We start from the raw sequence: 18841 nt of genomic DNA on the forward strand, positions 1-18841 counted from the left end.
CAAGACCCCAACATTGGCTTACACATGACAAGAGTTATAAATGCACAGGTAATCAAAGTCACCAACCATACCAGACCCAACAATGACCTTGAGGTGTAGCCTGTGTGCGGCTCATCATAGCCATGGGTCCCAATACACTTTTGTTTGACTGTTCAGGACATTAGCAAGTTCATCCATGTGTGGAAATATACACTGTATACAATATGTGTATGTGTGTAAGGGGCTGTGGATCACAACAGGCAATAATGACATGTAAGGTAATGTTTTGTATCATAATGTCTCTGAAGTTTCAATGCTGCAGATGGATTTACACAGCAGTACAGTACGGGAAGACAGTTCAACTTTCTCGGGTTAGTTCGCCTCATCTCATACAGTTTGTTGCTTTAAAATTTAACTAAAGTCGATTCTACAACTTAGAAAATAATAAACGGTTTATAATGACCACCACCTCTTTTTCTCAAACTAGAAGTCTCTTATGCTGTACAAAACAACCAAGTCTTGATAAAACGAAAAGTCTGAAATAATTGTTATACTGCATCATGACTCGCATTCTGTAATATTTCTGTTTTAGTTTAAATAAAGCTTTAGATTCTAATAAATTGTTCAAACACATGTAGATCATATGTGGTCATTACTGTACAGGTATTATGTTAAAAGTTAAAGTACTGTACCTGTACTATGTAAATTTTTAAATTTTCCAACCAGGAAATAATGAACTATACTATGTATCAGGTACAAACATACATATCCTTTAAAAGAATAAGTATTGTATCTCATTTAATTTTGTTTTTCTTATTCATTTCATAATTCCACTGACTGTTTGTATAGTATCTCTTGCATCTACTGTAGTTTATCCTCTATGTACATTTCAACATCATATAATGTATTCCTTAATAAAAACACGCAAGAACTATTAAGTTGGTTTTATTTGTATGATAAATAGTTAATAATTTTCGAACTGATTATAAAAGACTTGGATTTGATCCCAACATGAGGCAAGACTGTCTGTGCAGTAGTGAGGTAAGCAAACTGTTGGTCTCTCTGGCTGTGTCAAGGTCCTGGATTACCATATACTGTACAGTGCTTTATTTATCTTCTTAAACCTTAATTGATGATCAAATATTCCCACATCTTCCCCAATATGTAAAAAGATTGAATGCAAGGAACACAAAAATTTTGCACATGATGGGCGTCGTCCCTACAGATAACTTCCACTGATGATGACTGCTGTTTAAAGGCTAACAGTGAGAGGCCACCTCATGTCAACTGTTTAACTTTTATGTTAATCAATTAAAAATTCATGTGATTAAGATATTAAATTTCAGTTACTGTGTTAATATTTTAGAATGTAAAATGGGCAAAGTATTAGAGAGAATTTTCAGTACTACAAGCTTTAGTTTTATTAAGTTCAACAAGTTTAAAAGTCTTATATAGTAAAGCATAATAGCTACCTAAAACATAAGATGATTAAAAGCTGTACTGTATCACTTATATTAGTAAATATCTATACATTACAGTGAACATATTTGAACAGTAATATTTTAAGAGAGAGATCAACAAAACTCCACACTCTAGTAAGGTGTATTTAAGACAAACACGAGACTAACCACCCAAAACTAATTCCAGAACTCAGGGAGGCCGCCATCCAAGGACAAACATTGATATTTTCTTCATTTACTGTCAACCATTCACTCTTTCTGATGTAACGCCCCCACGAGCCACCCGATGTCTTGTTCTCTAACCGTTCACTTAGTTTGCTGTATCAACGATGACCATCTATTGTATCCATAACCCCATTCTTCTGTCTCCCTGGTCTCTCCCTCTTACCATCCACGTAGGATTTATACACATTGTTTACTTCTATTTTTTTCATCTCATTCTCTCAATTAGTAGTAAGCTTTCTGTCGTACATTTCTTTCAATTCCATAGCTCCTCCTGGGCCTAATTTCCATATTTCTTATTCTCTATACATTATTCAGTCCCATAATACTCTGAATTTCTGTAGCTTCTTATATGGTTCTTCCTCTTACATAGTGTCTGTTCCTCATAACCACGTAATGATGACGGTTCAACACATCAACAGCTCTGCTTTCTGTGATAAACGTCTCTTGGCCTTTTTAGCTTCTTTCTCTCTGGTACTCTGTCATATCCCACTCCCTCTTTCCTCCATTCTACCAACATTCAACCTAAAATCTATATCACTCTATTTCCCACTTTTCTTTAAAACTTTCTCTTACTTTTTAAATATCCTCCCAACTCAGTCAATTATTATACAGAACAGAAAAGTAGTTGCAAGTTTCTTAAAAGCTGACCATCACAATACTATTGGCATCTGTCAACACTATCTGACTCGCCTCACAATTACACTCCACATTTTTATTTATCATACTTGCTCCCTTCTCCATTTTTTGTGCTCTCAGTTCTTTTATTTCTCCATCTAAGAAAACACCGAGTATACTGTACTAGAGAGGTGATATAACACATTCTCCCGACAGTTCAACTTTCATTGGGAATCATTTTCTCTCTTACTCACACATGTGTCAATCTTATAAAAGTCTGATGGGTATTCAATAACTTCCTATTCATCCCACACCTTCAATACCACCCAAATTACTTGTCATAGGAAGGCAGGAGAAAAGACAAAAGAAAGTACCTGTATAAAGGAAAAAAAAATAACTGTGTACAGGAAAGAAGAAATAAATACCTGTACAGTACTTCAGCAAATGGTGATGAAAAATTGAAAAATGTGGCCAACTTTTAGAGTGTTACTGAAGATGATAAAGTGCAAGATAAAAACAAAACAAAAGCATATACGGTATAAGAAACAGTACTATTTTGTTTACTCTTTCCAGTCCAGTATTTCCTTGAGGCTCCCCAATAATGCTTAATATTTGTAGTTTTATAAGTTAAAAGCAAGATTATCTATCCATTGTCATGAGTACTATCTAAATTATCCAATGTCATGATTACTCTCTTAATTATCTTAATTATCCACTATGAGTATTATCTCTGTAAAACTGATTCCTTATGCCTGGAAGTGTATGGAGACAATAAACAATGAAAGTCTGTCTCTTCATTCACGATAAATGCTCCACTGATAGACCCAAGTGTCAGTGTGTTATCTTCCCACATTTCTCTATCTATTTCGTGAGATCAGAGGTGAGTATAGAGGTAGTATGTACAATGGCAATACTTTAACCAGGAGGAACAGAATTGTCTATGATTATCAGTGTCAAAATTAGTCACGACTTGTTTTTGCATATTACATCTATATTTGATAAACCCACAGCATCTCGACAAAATACAATTATAAGGGCACACTACAAAGTCAGTTTCTGTACACCATTAATATGCATACAGAATCAGGAAAAAACACACAATGTACGTCATATACTGTACTGACACTATCTAGCTTAAGACAATGGATACACAAATGTTAGAAGGAAATACTGTATATCAATAGTGATTTGCACTAACTGCACAGACAAGAGTTTCAATATTCAACACATAGGAGCAAGATCAACGTCAGGTATCTATGATCCACATTAAACAACATTTTACCACACCAATACATATACCTAAGAGACTACACTGGTAAATCCACCACTGGCAACAAACATTAGTAATTCATGTACTTTTTTCCCATAATATAAGAAATAAATTATCATATAATTTTTCCACCATCGTAGGAAGACGTCACTGGAAGTCTCACTCATTAGGCTTACATGATGAACATAGTAAATGCGTCCAAGAAACTGCGTGTACTAGAGTGTCCTGAGCAGTTTACAGCATGACAGTTCACCATTTGATCCTTAAACAAACACTTCATAAAACCTGAAATACTTATTACTTCATTCTATTTCATCTTCCAAAATCAATCAGTACAAATCAATCAAGACTAAATCATTAAAACTATTGGTGTTATAAACCATACTGAAAATTAATAAAACTTACGATGTTTGAAAAATGGCCTTTAAAATGTTCTCACATGACTATGAAACTAACAATCACTTAGGAAACCTAATGCTCACATAAAGCTTTCTATATATACTATATATATGTACTGTATCACATATGTGATCATGAAACATAATTGTATCAAGTGTTCTTGCAAGTGTGTCTTCTTATGAACAACAGTTTCAATTGTCAAATTCATTGGTTTATTCCTTAGTCCTTATTACTGTTATACATTGACACTTTCATGGAAGACTTGTAAAAACAATTATATTCTTTGTGTTGTGCTACATTGATCCTTATGTTCTAAATTACACTAATCCATCTTATGTACTATAGAGAAAAAAAAAGCAAATTATAAAGAGAAGGTTGAATGTGTGTATGTAACCACCTGAGAGATAAGGAGAGAGTAAATGAACACATGTTGAGTTTAGGAGTGAGGACATTCTTGTCTTGTGCATATTTAATGCAGAAATAAAAAGACATGGAAGTGAAATAAAATATTATAGAGCAGATCTAAGTCTGTTTGGATGGTTTGAACACATTAAGAAGTAAAGATTTGGTAAAAAAGAGTTCATAATTTAAAGATAAATGGTAGGGAGGAGAGGGATAGACCATGAACGAGGTGGAAGAATGGCACGAAGAAAGCACTACATGTGAAAAGTGTGTGTACAGTAATTTAACTTGTGTATGTACTATTATTACTTCTTCATTTTATCATGAAATATAACTACTATCTCTACAGTTACATCTAGTGAGGCCGTTGTAATCCTCCATATCATCTTCCTCTTGAAAAAATTATCCAAGCCGTTAAGGTCTAGTGGTTACCAGTTGTATTTTCTGAATGAATACTTGGAGTTGTTGTGGAGTCTTCAACATTTTGTGGAAAGGTAGAATGTATAAAGGCTACCCCAGCACCGATCCACAGAGGTGAACTACTGCTCATCTGGGTCTTTGTGTTCTCTGGTGTCGAGGTCTGGTTTGCGGAGTTAGTTGTATAATTGTCCTCTAAATTCTGGCTTTGAGTTGAATTGTTTGTCCAATTTCCTGAATGGAAAGATTTGTTATTCATCAAATCAACACCTTCTGACGTATCACTTGAAACTGAAGAATTAACTCCATGATTTAATATAATTTTGTCTTGTTCTCCTTCAGATCTGGGTTGATTATCTTCCCATCGTTTTGTTGTACTTTCACTACTTAATGTTTGTGTTTGAATCATATTTTCTGGGCCCACCATCTGCTCTTCTGGCACATCATATGATGCAGAAGTCTGTGTTGGTGCCTCAGTCCAACTTTGTTCTGTTTGTTGCTTTATCGATGCATTCAAGTACTCTGAAGTCACAGTGTAGTCAACTCCGTCTAAACTGTTTGTTGTATTACCCTGACTCTGAACAACTTGAGATTTATTAAGCGAGTCTGTATCCACTGAAGCTGTATTGGTCACCTGCATATTACCATTTATATTTTGGTTCAATTGTCGATCAGAATAACTGTGACCCTGAACTTGCTGTAGCACATCGTGTTTGGTGCTTTCAATATTTCCTTGCCTCAAATGACTCATAAACAAACCTTCCTCTTCCCTACTCTTTCCTTTCATGTTGTCCTTCAAGAAATTTGCCTTTAAAATAAACTTTTTCATAAGATCATACAAGCCACCATTTCCTTGTAGATTTAATTCAAAACCTCCATCTTCTAAAGTGTTTAAATGAATCTTGACATCATGGGACTCTATTATATCCTCAAATGGACAGTCTGAAATCATATTATTTCTGTGTGGTGTATGTCTGTTCTTTTGATTACTGACAGTATTAGTGTTTTCATACTGATTTTCTCTCATGGGCTCCCTGCCATGTGTCATAATAGGTAATAAACCTCGGTCAACAATGTTGTTATTGGGGACTGAAAAATCCTCCATCTCTCCCGGTAACACATTATTCAATGGAGCTGTAAGTCCTCTAGTGAACCGAGGAACAATATTACCAACATTACCATTAAATGAACCCATTAATCCTAAGTTATAAATCATAGATGCTCCATGCTGAAATGATTGTAGTTCCTCTGAGTCTCTATTAAGTACTGAGGAATATTCCATCTGAGGCTCCTCCAGGGTTGCTTTCTTCTTTATTGTTTTCACATTATCATTAGCAAGCAATGCTTCTCTGATGTGGTAATTTACCACTTCTGCTTGTTTCCTGTAATTATAACTTACATCCAGTTCCTTATTATTAAAAGTTTCAGAAATAAACCTTCCTGGATGAAGAAGATCCACAACAGAGAGTGGACTGTCAGCCGAGTCTCTCCTCACAGCAAGAGGTGGAGTTTCTGCACTCCTACGAGAATGACTTCCTGTTAATACCCCAGAACCTTCAACCACCTCCTCTGACTCTGTGTTTTTTTGTGTACCATCATGCAACAACACAACATGATCAACAGTGTTCCCAGGTTGCATGGCTTCCAAGCTAACCTCACTGGAACTATTGGTCACCAGCTCCTGTGTTTCCTCAAGAACTGATGCTGTGAGCATTTCTGACTCAATCTCAGTGAGTGAAGGGTGGGAAGCATAATCTCCAGAAACAGGTGTAGTGTTTCCACCAGGTGTTGTTATCAAGTCCAATGTTGTAGGAATAATTGAACTTGAAGAAATGTTGGCAACTATTTCATCTTGTTTCACCTCAATGGCACTGTCTTCCTTCATTTCTAAATGTGTGTGTTGATCATGTACGTCATTATCATAATCCATCGTAACCTTTGTATCCATGTGGAAGAAATTATTTGTATCTACTCCTATTTGGCTACTGGTCCTTGATGGCTCACTCTCTGTCTTGCCTGATACACCGTTGTTAACAAGAGAATGAAGATAAATGCTCTCCGCAAGACCATAAGACCCACCACCACCTTTTATATTTAATTCAAATTTGTTATTGGAAGATTTCAACTGTATTTCCACTTCTTTTGCTCTCAGTAGTTCAATAAGAGGACAACCAAACTGAAAACTGCCCCTTTCCATTTCTTCTGTTTCCTCCCTTTGAACTTCAAGAGGACTAACAAAACTGTCCCAAGAGGCAGTTTTACCTCCATACCCTTTGTGATGCAGTGAACCCACATTCAACTGAACAATACCCAGTGCAACTTGTTCATTAGTCTGCAAGTTTACTTTTTTTAAACCATGATTCAAACTAGGATTACGTCCCAAAATGTATGTATTCTGTAATGGACTTTGATGACCACTCCTATATGGGTCTGTAATGAGGTTAAAGATTGTATTGTACTGATTGATTGTTGGACTCTGAACTAAAATAATCTGAGGCTGAACAGAAATGCTAGGAACATGATCATTACAGTTACTACCTGGTACAGGGCAATTTATCCTCTCATCCTTCATTGGGCCAGTCAGTATGAGGCCATCTTCATTCTTGCTGATGGCACGCATGCCAATATAGATTTCCTTTTGGCGATCAGTGCAGGAAATGTTGAGGTCTTTGAAGTTGACAGCTGTTTGCCCTGAGAGAGAAAACAATGAATCTATGAAAATTTTTATAATAAATTGAAAGCACTTCATCAATGGCGCTGGAAAATATGATGGACTCAGTTTCAAATATTGTTCAGAAAATATATAGTTAGCTACCTGTACCAATCTCCAAACATACAATGGACACTTCCCAGAACTTCATGTAAGTGCTAAATGTCAAACACACTTAGGTAATGTAAACAATCCATTCACACTCAGGCTTTCCCAAAGTAAAGTCCTCTTACTCAGCTGTTTCATCTAACCTCAAACAACTCCTGTACCAACTTTTACTTCCCCTCCCCCACATACATGATGTACACAACCAAATTTTCTTTTATTCCTTTTTGCACATACCTTGACTTACAAAAATAATAATTACATTTTGAATCTTATACTCTTTCTTTTCACAGTAACCTCTAATGGAAAAATTCCAAATCTAGGCGAGACTTTAAGTCATAAACTCCTTGACCACTATGGGGTGAGAGCATGTCAAGTTGGCACTCTGGGTCAGCCTGTTGACCCTACTAACCCACCCACCTGGATAAGCAAACTCTCTTCATCAAAACAATGAAAAGATTGATCATCGATCTGGGACAAAAAGTCATGAATACCTGTATTTGAATTTGCATTGTTGCACATTTTCCCAAACTCCCAGATAATTAACTCCCAAACTTCTAAGGTTTTATTGTGCTCGTTTGTCTCGACTCTTGAGAAAAATATTTGTCACATGCAGGCATCTTGACATAAAGAGTACATAATGATAATGATTTTCATGTATATTCACTTTGCCATTTGCCATCTTGCTACTGTATAAACTTTCTTTCAACATTATGGGGAGGGAATCGTGAGGAAAATAATATTTACAAATTCTAATTGAAAAACTCTTAATTCTTTAACTAGATATGAAAGATAATGCCTAAAATTTTGTTTGCTGGATTCTTCTTTTGTTTGATCAGTAATTAACAATAAATATGTTATCCTTGAATCTATACCTTTAAGTGGACATTATATTGAAGGAGGGAAATACTTTACATGTACTGTATATGCATATACCTGTCACACCTCAACTGCCTGACACTGACACTCCTCCCACCACTTATAACAATTCAAAATATATTTTAATTTCTGAACTCTTATAAGGAACAGAGATGGCACAGTCAGCCAAATAAGTTCGCAGAGACCCAACAAATATAATGGTAGGGCAAGAGGTGTGGTAACAGTGTAAAAACCTCACTTCCAAACACATGATATACCCACACCTGTCACTCAAACGAGGTCTCCCTTACTCCCCGCCTACCACTCCTCGTCACCTCTTACCTTTACATTATTACCAGATTGGCTGCCCTACCCTATACTTGTTGGGTTTCTGTGAAGTTATTTTGCCAACTGTACCAATTAACACTAGTCTACATTTCATTACTTTCTGTACTGAGTCACAAATTTCTTAATATCACATTGACTGCCTTCCTCTCTTACCCGCTGAGGTGTTGTAAACGTGGTTTGTGCCGTTGACTCTGTAGAGAAGCTGAAATGAACACTCTGGTGCAAAGCATTCATCATGATCCCACTTCAGTAGGTTGTCATCTTGATCAATGCTGCTAATTTTGCCAGGAGCTGAAGGTTAAAAAATAAAGTGTCAATGAAATCACAATTATTATTCAAATAAACAATAATATTGAGCAGTGTATTTAGTATAATTAATACAGTATTAGTCTTTACAAAATTAAACTAAATATAAAGCACTATAGCTAGTTTGAGTCTGCATCAGACTTGAAGTGAACATCTGTAATAATATTATAGTGGCAGAGGGATTTAACCCCTTCACTACAGGGATGCCACTTTTAATACCTTATTTGGCTAACTAGGACGATTTTATTCAGGTGAGAGGCAATCCCATACATTAGGGGTTAAGACTCACAACAAAGAAGAAATTGAAGGTTTATGATGGTAGTGACACTGGAGGAACAAGAATACTGTATCTACATTGTGTTAAAAGGGATGAGCACTGTACTGTACTGTACTGACATACTGTCATAAAACAAACCACCCAAGCTTGGCATTAGAAACAAAAACTCAGAACTTACCTCCTATTCTTGTTTGCACTTCAAGAGAAGCACTCAGGTCACCACAAAAATTATCTTTATCACCTTCTGTACAAGGGATAACTTGAAAAGTGTAGTTTGTGTAGGATGTCAAGTCTGTTACATTGAACTGGAAAAAAAAATATTCTATTAGAAATTAATTGTCATTATAAAATAAGTAACTCGCAACAAGAATTTTATTTCCAGTCTTTCATTTCTTCTTACATTTAGCACTCTATGATCATTCATAGATAGTGTTTCATTATACAGTACTGACCATTTTATACAGTACTTTACAGACTATAAGGTATGAATTACTAAGATGACACCTTCAAGAAACAATTATCTCAAAGTGGAATGACAATAATTAAATTATAAACAACGATTCTTAGATGGCTCCTTCAAAATATTGTCATGTGTACAACACTAACCTCAATTATGTCAGAGTTATGGAGGGCTTGAACAACTATTGACCTGAGATGTGGTTCACCAATGATCTTGTACTGCGACATCCTCCCATTACGTTGTTCTACAAGAGGAGGCTTCCAGGCCAGTAACACCCACTCCTGACCCCTTGCTTTGACCTCCAAGTCTTGTGGTGGACCACTGGGTTCTGCAATACAAAATAACACAAATACAGATACAGTATATTCTGTTTATAAACAGTATACTATAAAGAAAAGCAAAGATGGGGATGTACTACGGAATCATGGTGCCAACAATATTATGTGGGTGTGAAGCAAAGACTGTGGGTGTAAGACCAAGGAGCAACACAGTGGTGATAAAAATTATGTGCTTGAGGACAACACAATATGTGGGCTAAACAAGAGGTAGATAATAATAAATAGAGAGAGCACATTAGAGGGAAAGAAATGTTAAGCATAGAGTAGGAAGTGATTAGTTTAAAAACAATGGGGTGATGATAGGAGGGAGGAGACGACCAAGGAGGAGTTGAAAGAATAGGGTCCCCGTACGACAAACTACATATGATGGGAAAGAACATCCAAGATACATTTGTGTGCATGAGTGACTGAAGAGCAAAATGAAGGAAGGACATATTGCAGATGGGTAATGCTGGTTTGTGTGAGACAGACAAGGGTCAACAAGACTTGGGACCAGTTCAGCTAAGACTGCTAAGCATTCATACTTTGTTTACTAACTAACAACATTATGAAGTACATATTCTGCAATAAAGTAGACACTCGCCAACCATGGATTCAATGGGTCCACAGTTTTCACCCTGCATACCATTTTACCTACAACAGCATTTAATTTTATGTATCCACGGATTATCGCACCACCTTTATCCCTCCAAGTGGTCTAATGTATTCCTCCGCACAGCGTTCCATCTCCCACTGCTCTATATTATTTCACTTATTTTTTACTGTAATAAAATTGATTTTGCCTTTAACTTTGGCCCCTAAGCATTCACTGGGTGTTATTGATAAAACTGAGAAGGTGAAAAGGGCAGGGAACATAATGACATTAGAAAATAAAGTTTAAGTGCTTGATAGACTCGTGCATAGGAAGAATATAACATCAGTGGGACATGCTTTGGGCGTAAATGAATCCTCGATTCGTACCACCAAAGAGAATACCCTGTAATGTAAAATTTATATTATATATTGTCCAATATATATTAAGCTGTTTTATATGTATGTGACTCAAATCTAATTAAATATAGAATACAAGTATTATTTAGTGAAGAAACAGGCAACTTAATCTGGCTTTGACGAGTGTTATCCGTGGCCATGGAACCTAACCTCCTAAACGTCTTTAGTCTTGTCAACAGCTGTTGGCGAGGGACTACTGTACAGTATACAATATTTACTTAAAACTTGAATGGCTTTCTTACAACTGATTTTTTTAATTCTGAATAAAAAATAATTTGACTGTTTTACAGAGCATTTTACATACTTCTAATGTTTCTAGGATTCCACACATTATGTAAATTTTTAACAATAATTCATTGGGCCATAGATAAGCAAATCACAGACTGACTATCTTTAAAATATGGTGGGAATCTACTAATATTCATTGTTATCCCAAGTTTTTGGTAATAACCAGCTTTATATCAACTTCAGTGAACATTCTTTGACTATATTCCCTACTCTAGTAAATAGAAAAAAAAAAGGGGTGGGATGTTATTTTCATAGTACTTTCCATATATACATAAATGCATATTATGGATAAATATTTAGATAAACTGACAAACTTAATTAAGCAGGAACATATATGAACTCAAATAATATATATTATTATTTCGGTTACATCAAGTTTGTCTGAAAAAAGATAAAAGTAGACATACTGTATGGCTTCGTTTGATTCTTTTCTGATTTGCTCCATTTGCCGAGGCCACTGTCAGCCAGAACTGCAATGTTGAAGATGTAGTAGGTGTATGGGTGAAGGTTTCTTACTATATGTTCAACTAAAGTTTCATCATTTAGTATTTCATATGTTACATCTGAAAAAAAAGAACAACACACATAAGAAAAGTCACAACAAAATATAAACACATTAGAAAACCCCAAACAAAAGATACACATACAAACACACACACAGAAGGACCCGCCTCCAAAAACAAAAGACACTCTTATCCACCAAGCAATAGTTCATCAGATCTTGGAAAAGTTAATCCAGAAAATAAAAAAAATATATAGTACAGATATATAAATTATCTTATGATTATAAAAGTGGATATGAAGACTACACAGTGAGGCTTCTACCCATCCTAGCACAACATTTCTGAGGTCAGCCCTATACAGTACCCACATTACCCAGGATCAACACATGTAATAAAAATAAATGATATAATACAGTACTATAAATGTCTATATAATAATCAGTATTTACTAACCGGCATTTGGAGGGCAGCTTATCTCATTGCCTGTCACATTGCAGTATGAAATGTTGAAGCCAGTAGGTATTGCTTTACAGTCAATGGACCACTTCAACTTTACCTCCGTTGAAGTCCTGGCACGGAAAACAATTATTATTGTTAAAAAAGCCTTTACAGGTATTCCCTGACATATGAAGGGGTTGCAGTCTTGGAAAAATATTTATCAGGTGAAAAAACATTTATCAAATGGTAGAATCCATGGATTATTGGAGCTTATGTTCCAGGAGGGAAAATGTTGATCAACTTGCAGGTTTTCACATAAATTTCACTAATACACTGTACTATACTGTACGCGTCCCATTAAAATATTACAGAATTAAAAACTGTGAGGGTCATGGGTGGCCACCTTGACTGTGTGACATCTAAAAGTTCACATATTCTTTAAATGAAAAAAATAAAATAAATGGTGTCAAAATGTGGTTTTTATTCATTAACGTGAATGTTTTTGTATAGATTTTTGTTCTTCAAAATATTACGTTCTTTAAAATGAATTTTATCTTATTGGGCCATACGTATAGTGAGAGATAAACTGTACAGTACAGTACAATATAACAGAGGGTCTATCTCCAAAGAGCCAATTAACAACTAATCAATTGGCAACATAAGCAATAATCACATTTTGTCAAAACCATTAAGAGATGAGTAGAGTCTTCAGACAAATTAATCTCATTTTAAAAACAAAATAAGTGACCCCAGAAATTTGGAACTGAAGTCATTAAAATGTCTATATCCAAGATTGATCCAGTAAAAAATACTGTATTCTAAAAACCCATTGCTAACATCTGGTATTTACGAGCTCATGATGTATGTATGTATATACCGTATATACTCGTCTATAACCCCCCTTCGTATATCGGTCGACCCCGATGTTTTGACCAAGAAATTGTTAATTTATGATATTCCTCGTTTATAGGTCGACCCAAGTTTTTGAGGGTAAAGGAACAACAAAACCTTCAGAGAAACACTACGTCCTATAAACTTGTTTACCATTTATTATTACGACACTTTACACTGAAACGAGGGTAGTTTCAACAAAAATATTGTATATTTCCATTCAAGTATTTATTCAAGTCAATTAGGAGGGAATATTATTGTAATACAATAGTTTTTTAATTGAAAACCATTCGAAAAGCGATTACGGTAACATATTTTGAACGAAAGAAAGCAAAAGTCATTGTTTTCGTCACAATTTTATCCCACTTTCCACTGTAATACGTACGTCATTTCAGCAAAAAATATTACATTTCCGTGAATGTATTATATCAAGCACAGTATGAATAGAACATCACTAATATAACAGTATTTTAACCGAAAACTAATAAAAAAACGAGTAACATATCTTGAACATAGGAAGGTTTGGTAAAGTCTTTTGTTTTCATGTAGTTTATCCTAATTTACATTGAAATACATCACGTTTCAGCAAAACTACTATTTATTTCTGAGAATATGGAAATGTAATATTTTTGCTGAAATGACATACGTATTATAGTGGAAAGTGGGATAAAATCGTGACAAAAACAATGACTTTCGCTTTCTTTCGTTGAAAAGATGTTACCGTAATCGCCTTTCGAATGGTTTTCAGTTAAAAACTGTTGTATTACAATAATATTCTATCCTAATTCACTTGTGATGTAACAGTTTTTTAACTGAAAACGATTCGAAAAACACGTGTACCGTCTAGCTGATACGGCAGAGCCCTGGTCGCGGAGGTTTTGTGTTTGCATCAGCCCTTCTTAAGCAGCTTTTAATTTTAGCGTACGTTGAAATTGTGTTTACCGGTATATTCTTATTTTCTTGCTTCTTATTTTCCAGAAATATGACAAGTTTGTATATAATACAATGTTACGGTACTTTTAATTTACAAGTATTCATTTTTAAAAATACAGAAGACACCAAACAAATACCAGTACTACAGTTATTTGTGTGACTCTCCCACCAAAAAAGACCAAACAGCTGGTACTCTCTCCCTCAGCCCTACCAAAAATAGCCCAACGACATCTTTCTTGTTTATTCTCTTCCAATTTCTCACTTTAACTGGTATTTTTTACTTCATATTGCCTACATCAGATAAACTACAGTAATTGAGGTAAGACACTGTTATAAATTTGATTACTGGGTCCTGGCAGGTGCCGTTAGAACCACCTGACCCTACCAACAGTGTTGCAAGTCAGACAGCATTTTTTTAATCATCCATGTGCACGAGAAAGGATGGATGGATGAAGGCGGCATACAAATATGGCTTAAAAAAGTCTGAACTTTAGACCAGGGGGACTGCGCAAAGAAAAAAGTCTTCTTGTGTGGGATATGTTTCGGTCACATCTTGTTGACAGTGTTACTGCTGGGATTAGGAAGGAAAACACTGATACAGCTGTGATTCCTGGTGGATTAACAAGTCTTGTCCAACCACTGGATGTTTCCATAAACAAACCATTTAAAGATGCGGTAAGAGTGAAGTGGAACAACTGGATGATAGAAGGCGATAAGACATACACAAAGGGAGGCAACATCCAAGCTCCATCACTAGCAACATTATGTGAATGGATTGTAGAGGCCTGGGATGCAATCAGACCAGAAATTGTGGTGAAATCTTTTAAGAAATGTGGGATTTCGAATGCTCTTGATGGAACAGAAGACGACTTGTTGTGGGATTATGAGGCTAATGAGAGCGTGAATGAGGATGAAGATATTGATGATCCTATGGCTGATGATGGTGTTGATCCATATGACGATGCTGTTCAAGGAGAGGACTGGGAGGAGCTGTTTGGTGCTGCAGATGACAAGGAAAATGATTTTGATGGATTTTAATGAAAATATTCAGAAATATGGTATCGTAGTATTTATTCAAGTCAATTAGGATAGAATATTATTGTAATACAACAGTTTTTAACTGAAAACCATTCGAAAAGCGATTACGGTAAAATCTTTTGAACGACGAAAGAAAGTGAGTCATTGTTTTCGTCACAATTTTATCCCACTTTCCACTGTAATACGTACGTCATTTCAGCAAAAATATTACATTTCCATATTTATTTCTGAGAATATATTCATTCAGGCACAGTTAAGGTAAAATATACTTGTGATGTAATATTTTAATGAAAATATTTATAAATAAGGTATCGTATTTTTCTTTTGTTTCAAATTTAATTAACAAAGATTGATGTTTCAAATTTAATTAAAAAAAATTTGTATCCATAAATAAACTTTTAAAAATGAATACTTTATGTTTTACATACTCCTGTGCATACCATACCATACCATGCATTTGGCTACTTTGGGCTTGCTATGATGACGCAAGAGATCTGCCCTGGCAACTGTACCAACACTCACAGCGGGTGGTGAGTTGGTGCGTCGTTTCCATTGTTTACTGGTAGTTACTGGTAAATATTTTTCAACCTAACAAAACTATTACCCGTATAGAGGTCGACCCCCAACTTTTTGCCAAAAAATTTGGTCTTAAGAACTCGTGCTATACACAGGTATATACGGTATGTGTGTGTGTGTTACATAAGAAAGGCATCAATCTATGTCAGCATTTCCCTGATTGATTCTGCAGCAAGTGTAAACCTGTTCACCTGTGCTAGACTAATATTCAGCCCCAGGTCTGCCACAGTAGTTATAAGAATTTTGGAATTCAATTACTGCTGAAATCAACTCAAACTTTAGTGAAGGTAGAATCTAAATATAGTTTACTGATCTTTTACTTATTTTTTCTCATTACTTTACAAATATACTCAACTTTTAGGCTTACTCTAAAGATCCAAATTCTATAATTCACCATTAACACTATACAGTATTGGGAACACTATATAATTTTTTTTCATTAAGTATTCACATCAGGTGTTTTGTGTCAAGGAGAGTAATCACACTTTAACATTAGTACATCTTCCCCTACCAACAATATTTTAAGTACTATTTCAGTAGAGGGTGTTATGATATACAACTTACACATAAACAGCCTTAAAATTTGTCAGGGGTGGAGGAGGGTTGTCGTAACTTGCAATGCAGTTGACCCACTTGATCCCACTGGAGGAGTTGAGGGAGTTGGCAGATATACCAAACATGTAAATAGAAGAATCCAGATATGTCACATTTTTGGCTGTGATGCTTGTGTCCTCAATATTCACCCATTCAAGTTTGTTCTGTGGAAAAAAAAAGGCATTCAGTATCATCATTATCAAACTACAGTAATTCCATAACTTTTAAGCATTCAGTACTTTATTGTTCATGGACATAATAAATGCTGTTGTTTTGTAAACTTTCCACATTTCCTCATCTAGGTAAATCAAAGTGTAACTGATAAAGCAAAACATTCATTTCTTTTAAAATAGAAAACAAGAATAAGTGGCAGTTGTACACAAAATTGGTATGCTCTACAAGTATTCATAACACACACAGAGGGATTTAACAGAACAAACAACTTTGGTCTCTATGAAACTAAGATGCCTACCTTACACCGATGCTCGTATTTATCCTTCTTGCACCAGTACAGTGTCAGACTCTTTATCATCTGGTTCACTTTCTCATCCGCTGGGAGGCTCCACCTGGTCATGTAAATGGTGTTGACGGAACCATTGATGGCAGTCACTCTAAAGAATGTCAGGGGCTCTATTATGTCAGACATCTCGGGTACCACGACTTCTGCCTTAATGTCTTCTGCAGCTTGTCCTACATCATTCACTGGTCTGATCACAAATCTGAGTTGGAAATACAAAACATACATTTGTAAACACATTCTTATTCTTGGAATATTATTTACTTACCACTTTCCGACATGAAATTCCACCAACTAAACAGGGTAAGATATGTGCATGACCTACAGCCATGTTGGTTAACAGCCTTCAAAATGTTATTAGCTAAAGGGGAAATACTGTCATGTTTGTATAAGATATTCACATGAAATAAAGACTGATAAGCCTCAGTTATTCATTACACCAAAACTGTGAGAGAAGCCAAAAAAATTTCATGTTTTTCAACTCGTAAACATTTTCTTCATCCAGCACTGTGTTTTGTTGGTACTGTATAAGACATATATGAACCTCATAATTCTTACCTGTAGGCAGTACTCTTATTCATGCTGGTAAATTTAGCAAAAGCATCTTCGATTTCTATATTTTCAGGCCTCAGGGTAACAAGTCTGAAATAAAAAATAAATAAAAGGTCAGAAGTAACAATTTACCAACTGGCTACAATGGACCAGTAACTGGCCATCAAGTAAGGTTGAGATGAGCCAGTTTCTGGTGCGACTTCATAGTCCCAGGTTATGATGGAACTGCTTAAATATTTTGTCATTGACTCGAAGGGGTATGGCTGTCATCAATCACCAGAGATATTATTATTGTATGAAGACTGTGATTGGTTAATTATGACATCACAGAATAGCTTCTAACACTGAGTCATTAAAGAGCTCCATTCATTACCATCATAGGTCTGGTACTATAGTCTTCCACCTTTATACCACCCCAACTAGAACCAAATAGAACAAGTATCCAGGGTGTCAGAAAAATGGATACACACTGATTTACAGACTTTCATGGGATCGAGTGAATACTTGAATTACAACAACAACACTGTCCTCACCTGTTGATGTGCGAGGTCTCACAGAAGTTGAGGTAAATGTTGCTTTTGTAATAGCAATCACCATAAAAATCTTTAAGAGAGAATTTACAGTACACAGTTTTTGGAGACACCTTGCAGTTTAGGAATTTTTTTACATAAATAAAAGCACCTGTACATACAACCATGTAAAAGAATTTATATGCACAAAATTCCTATAACACACACACACACACACACACACAGATCATTCATGACTTGCTTAAATATTTTACATTTTGGGAATGTTTCAGACATATTAAGATATCAATTACTACAGCTAAATGTAAGATGAAACCACAACAGGCTTTCTTCACTTAACACATACCTGCCATCTTCATTATCAAACACTGTGACATCGTAGCGAAAACTGGGACCATTCCAATACATTGGATCCACTCTCTGCCAGTTGATGAAAATTTCACGATATTGGATAGTGTTCTCGACCTCAAATGTACCGATATCAGTTTTGGGAGCTCTTGTGGGACCTAGAAAACAAACATTCTTTTAAGCATTGTTGCTTCAATCATGACATTGCACTTTTGTAGTTCCTGTAATAACAAAGGTTAAAATATGCAGATATAATGATAGAGTATTGATGACCTGATTAATAACATGGTCAGTGCTCTCTGATGACCTGATTAATAACATGGTCACTGCTCAGAACAGAATGACACACACACACACACACACACACACACACACACACACTCAAGGCAGCCTCGTACCGACTCTACATGCTACGACGACTTAGGTCACTTGGGACACCCACGCCAGAGCTGAGGACTATCTACAACGCCTTTA

General features: G+C 35.6%; 1 protein-coding gene across 9 annotated transcripts in view; it reads right to left on the reverse strand.

The window, feature by feature from the left end:
• The window catches only part of LOC121878859, a 151692-nt gene that overhangs the window by 39360 nt on the left and 93491 nt on the right, over positions 1 to 18841 (reverse strand). For 7 of the 9 annotated variants that reach the window (XM_042385278.1, XM_042385279.1, XM_042385277.1 and 4 more), the window contains 10 exons: positions 18366 to 18525; positions 17496 to 17579; positions 16893 to 17139; positions 16391 to 16584; positions 12404 to 12519; positions 11855 to 12010; positions 9978 to 10159; positions 9550 to 9676; positions 8942 to 9079; positions 909 to 7458 (listed from right to left, as the gene is read on the reverse strand). In XM_042385278.1, the coding sequence (XP_042241212.1) occupies positions 4772 to 7458; positions 8942 to 9079; positions 9550 to 9676; positions 9978 to 10159; positions 11855 to 12010; positions 12404 to 12519; positions 16391 to 16584; positions 16893 to 17139; positions 17496 to 17579; positions 18366 to 18525 (4091 nt within the window). In that variant the 3' untranslated portion in view covers positions 909 to 4771. Of the gene's footprint in view, positions 1 to 908; positions 7459 to 8941; positions 9080 to 9549; positions 9677 to 9977; positions 10160 to 11854; positions 12011 to 12403; positions 12520 to 16390; positions 16585 to 16892; positions 17140 to 17495; positions 17580 to 18365; positions 18526 to 18841 lie in introns of those variants that run through there. The other 2 variants (XM_042385285.1, XM_042385284.1) reach the window with 1 other exon arrangement.

The sequence above is a fragment of the Homarus americanus genome, unplaced genomic scaffold (assembly GCF_018991925.1).
Source record: "Homarus americanus isolate GMGI-L3 unplaced genomic scaffold, GMGI_Hamer_2.0 scaffold54840, whole genome shotgun sequence".
NCBI lineage: Eukaryota > Metazoa > Arthropoda > Malacostraca > Decapoda > Nephropidae > Homarus > Homarus americanus.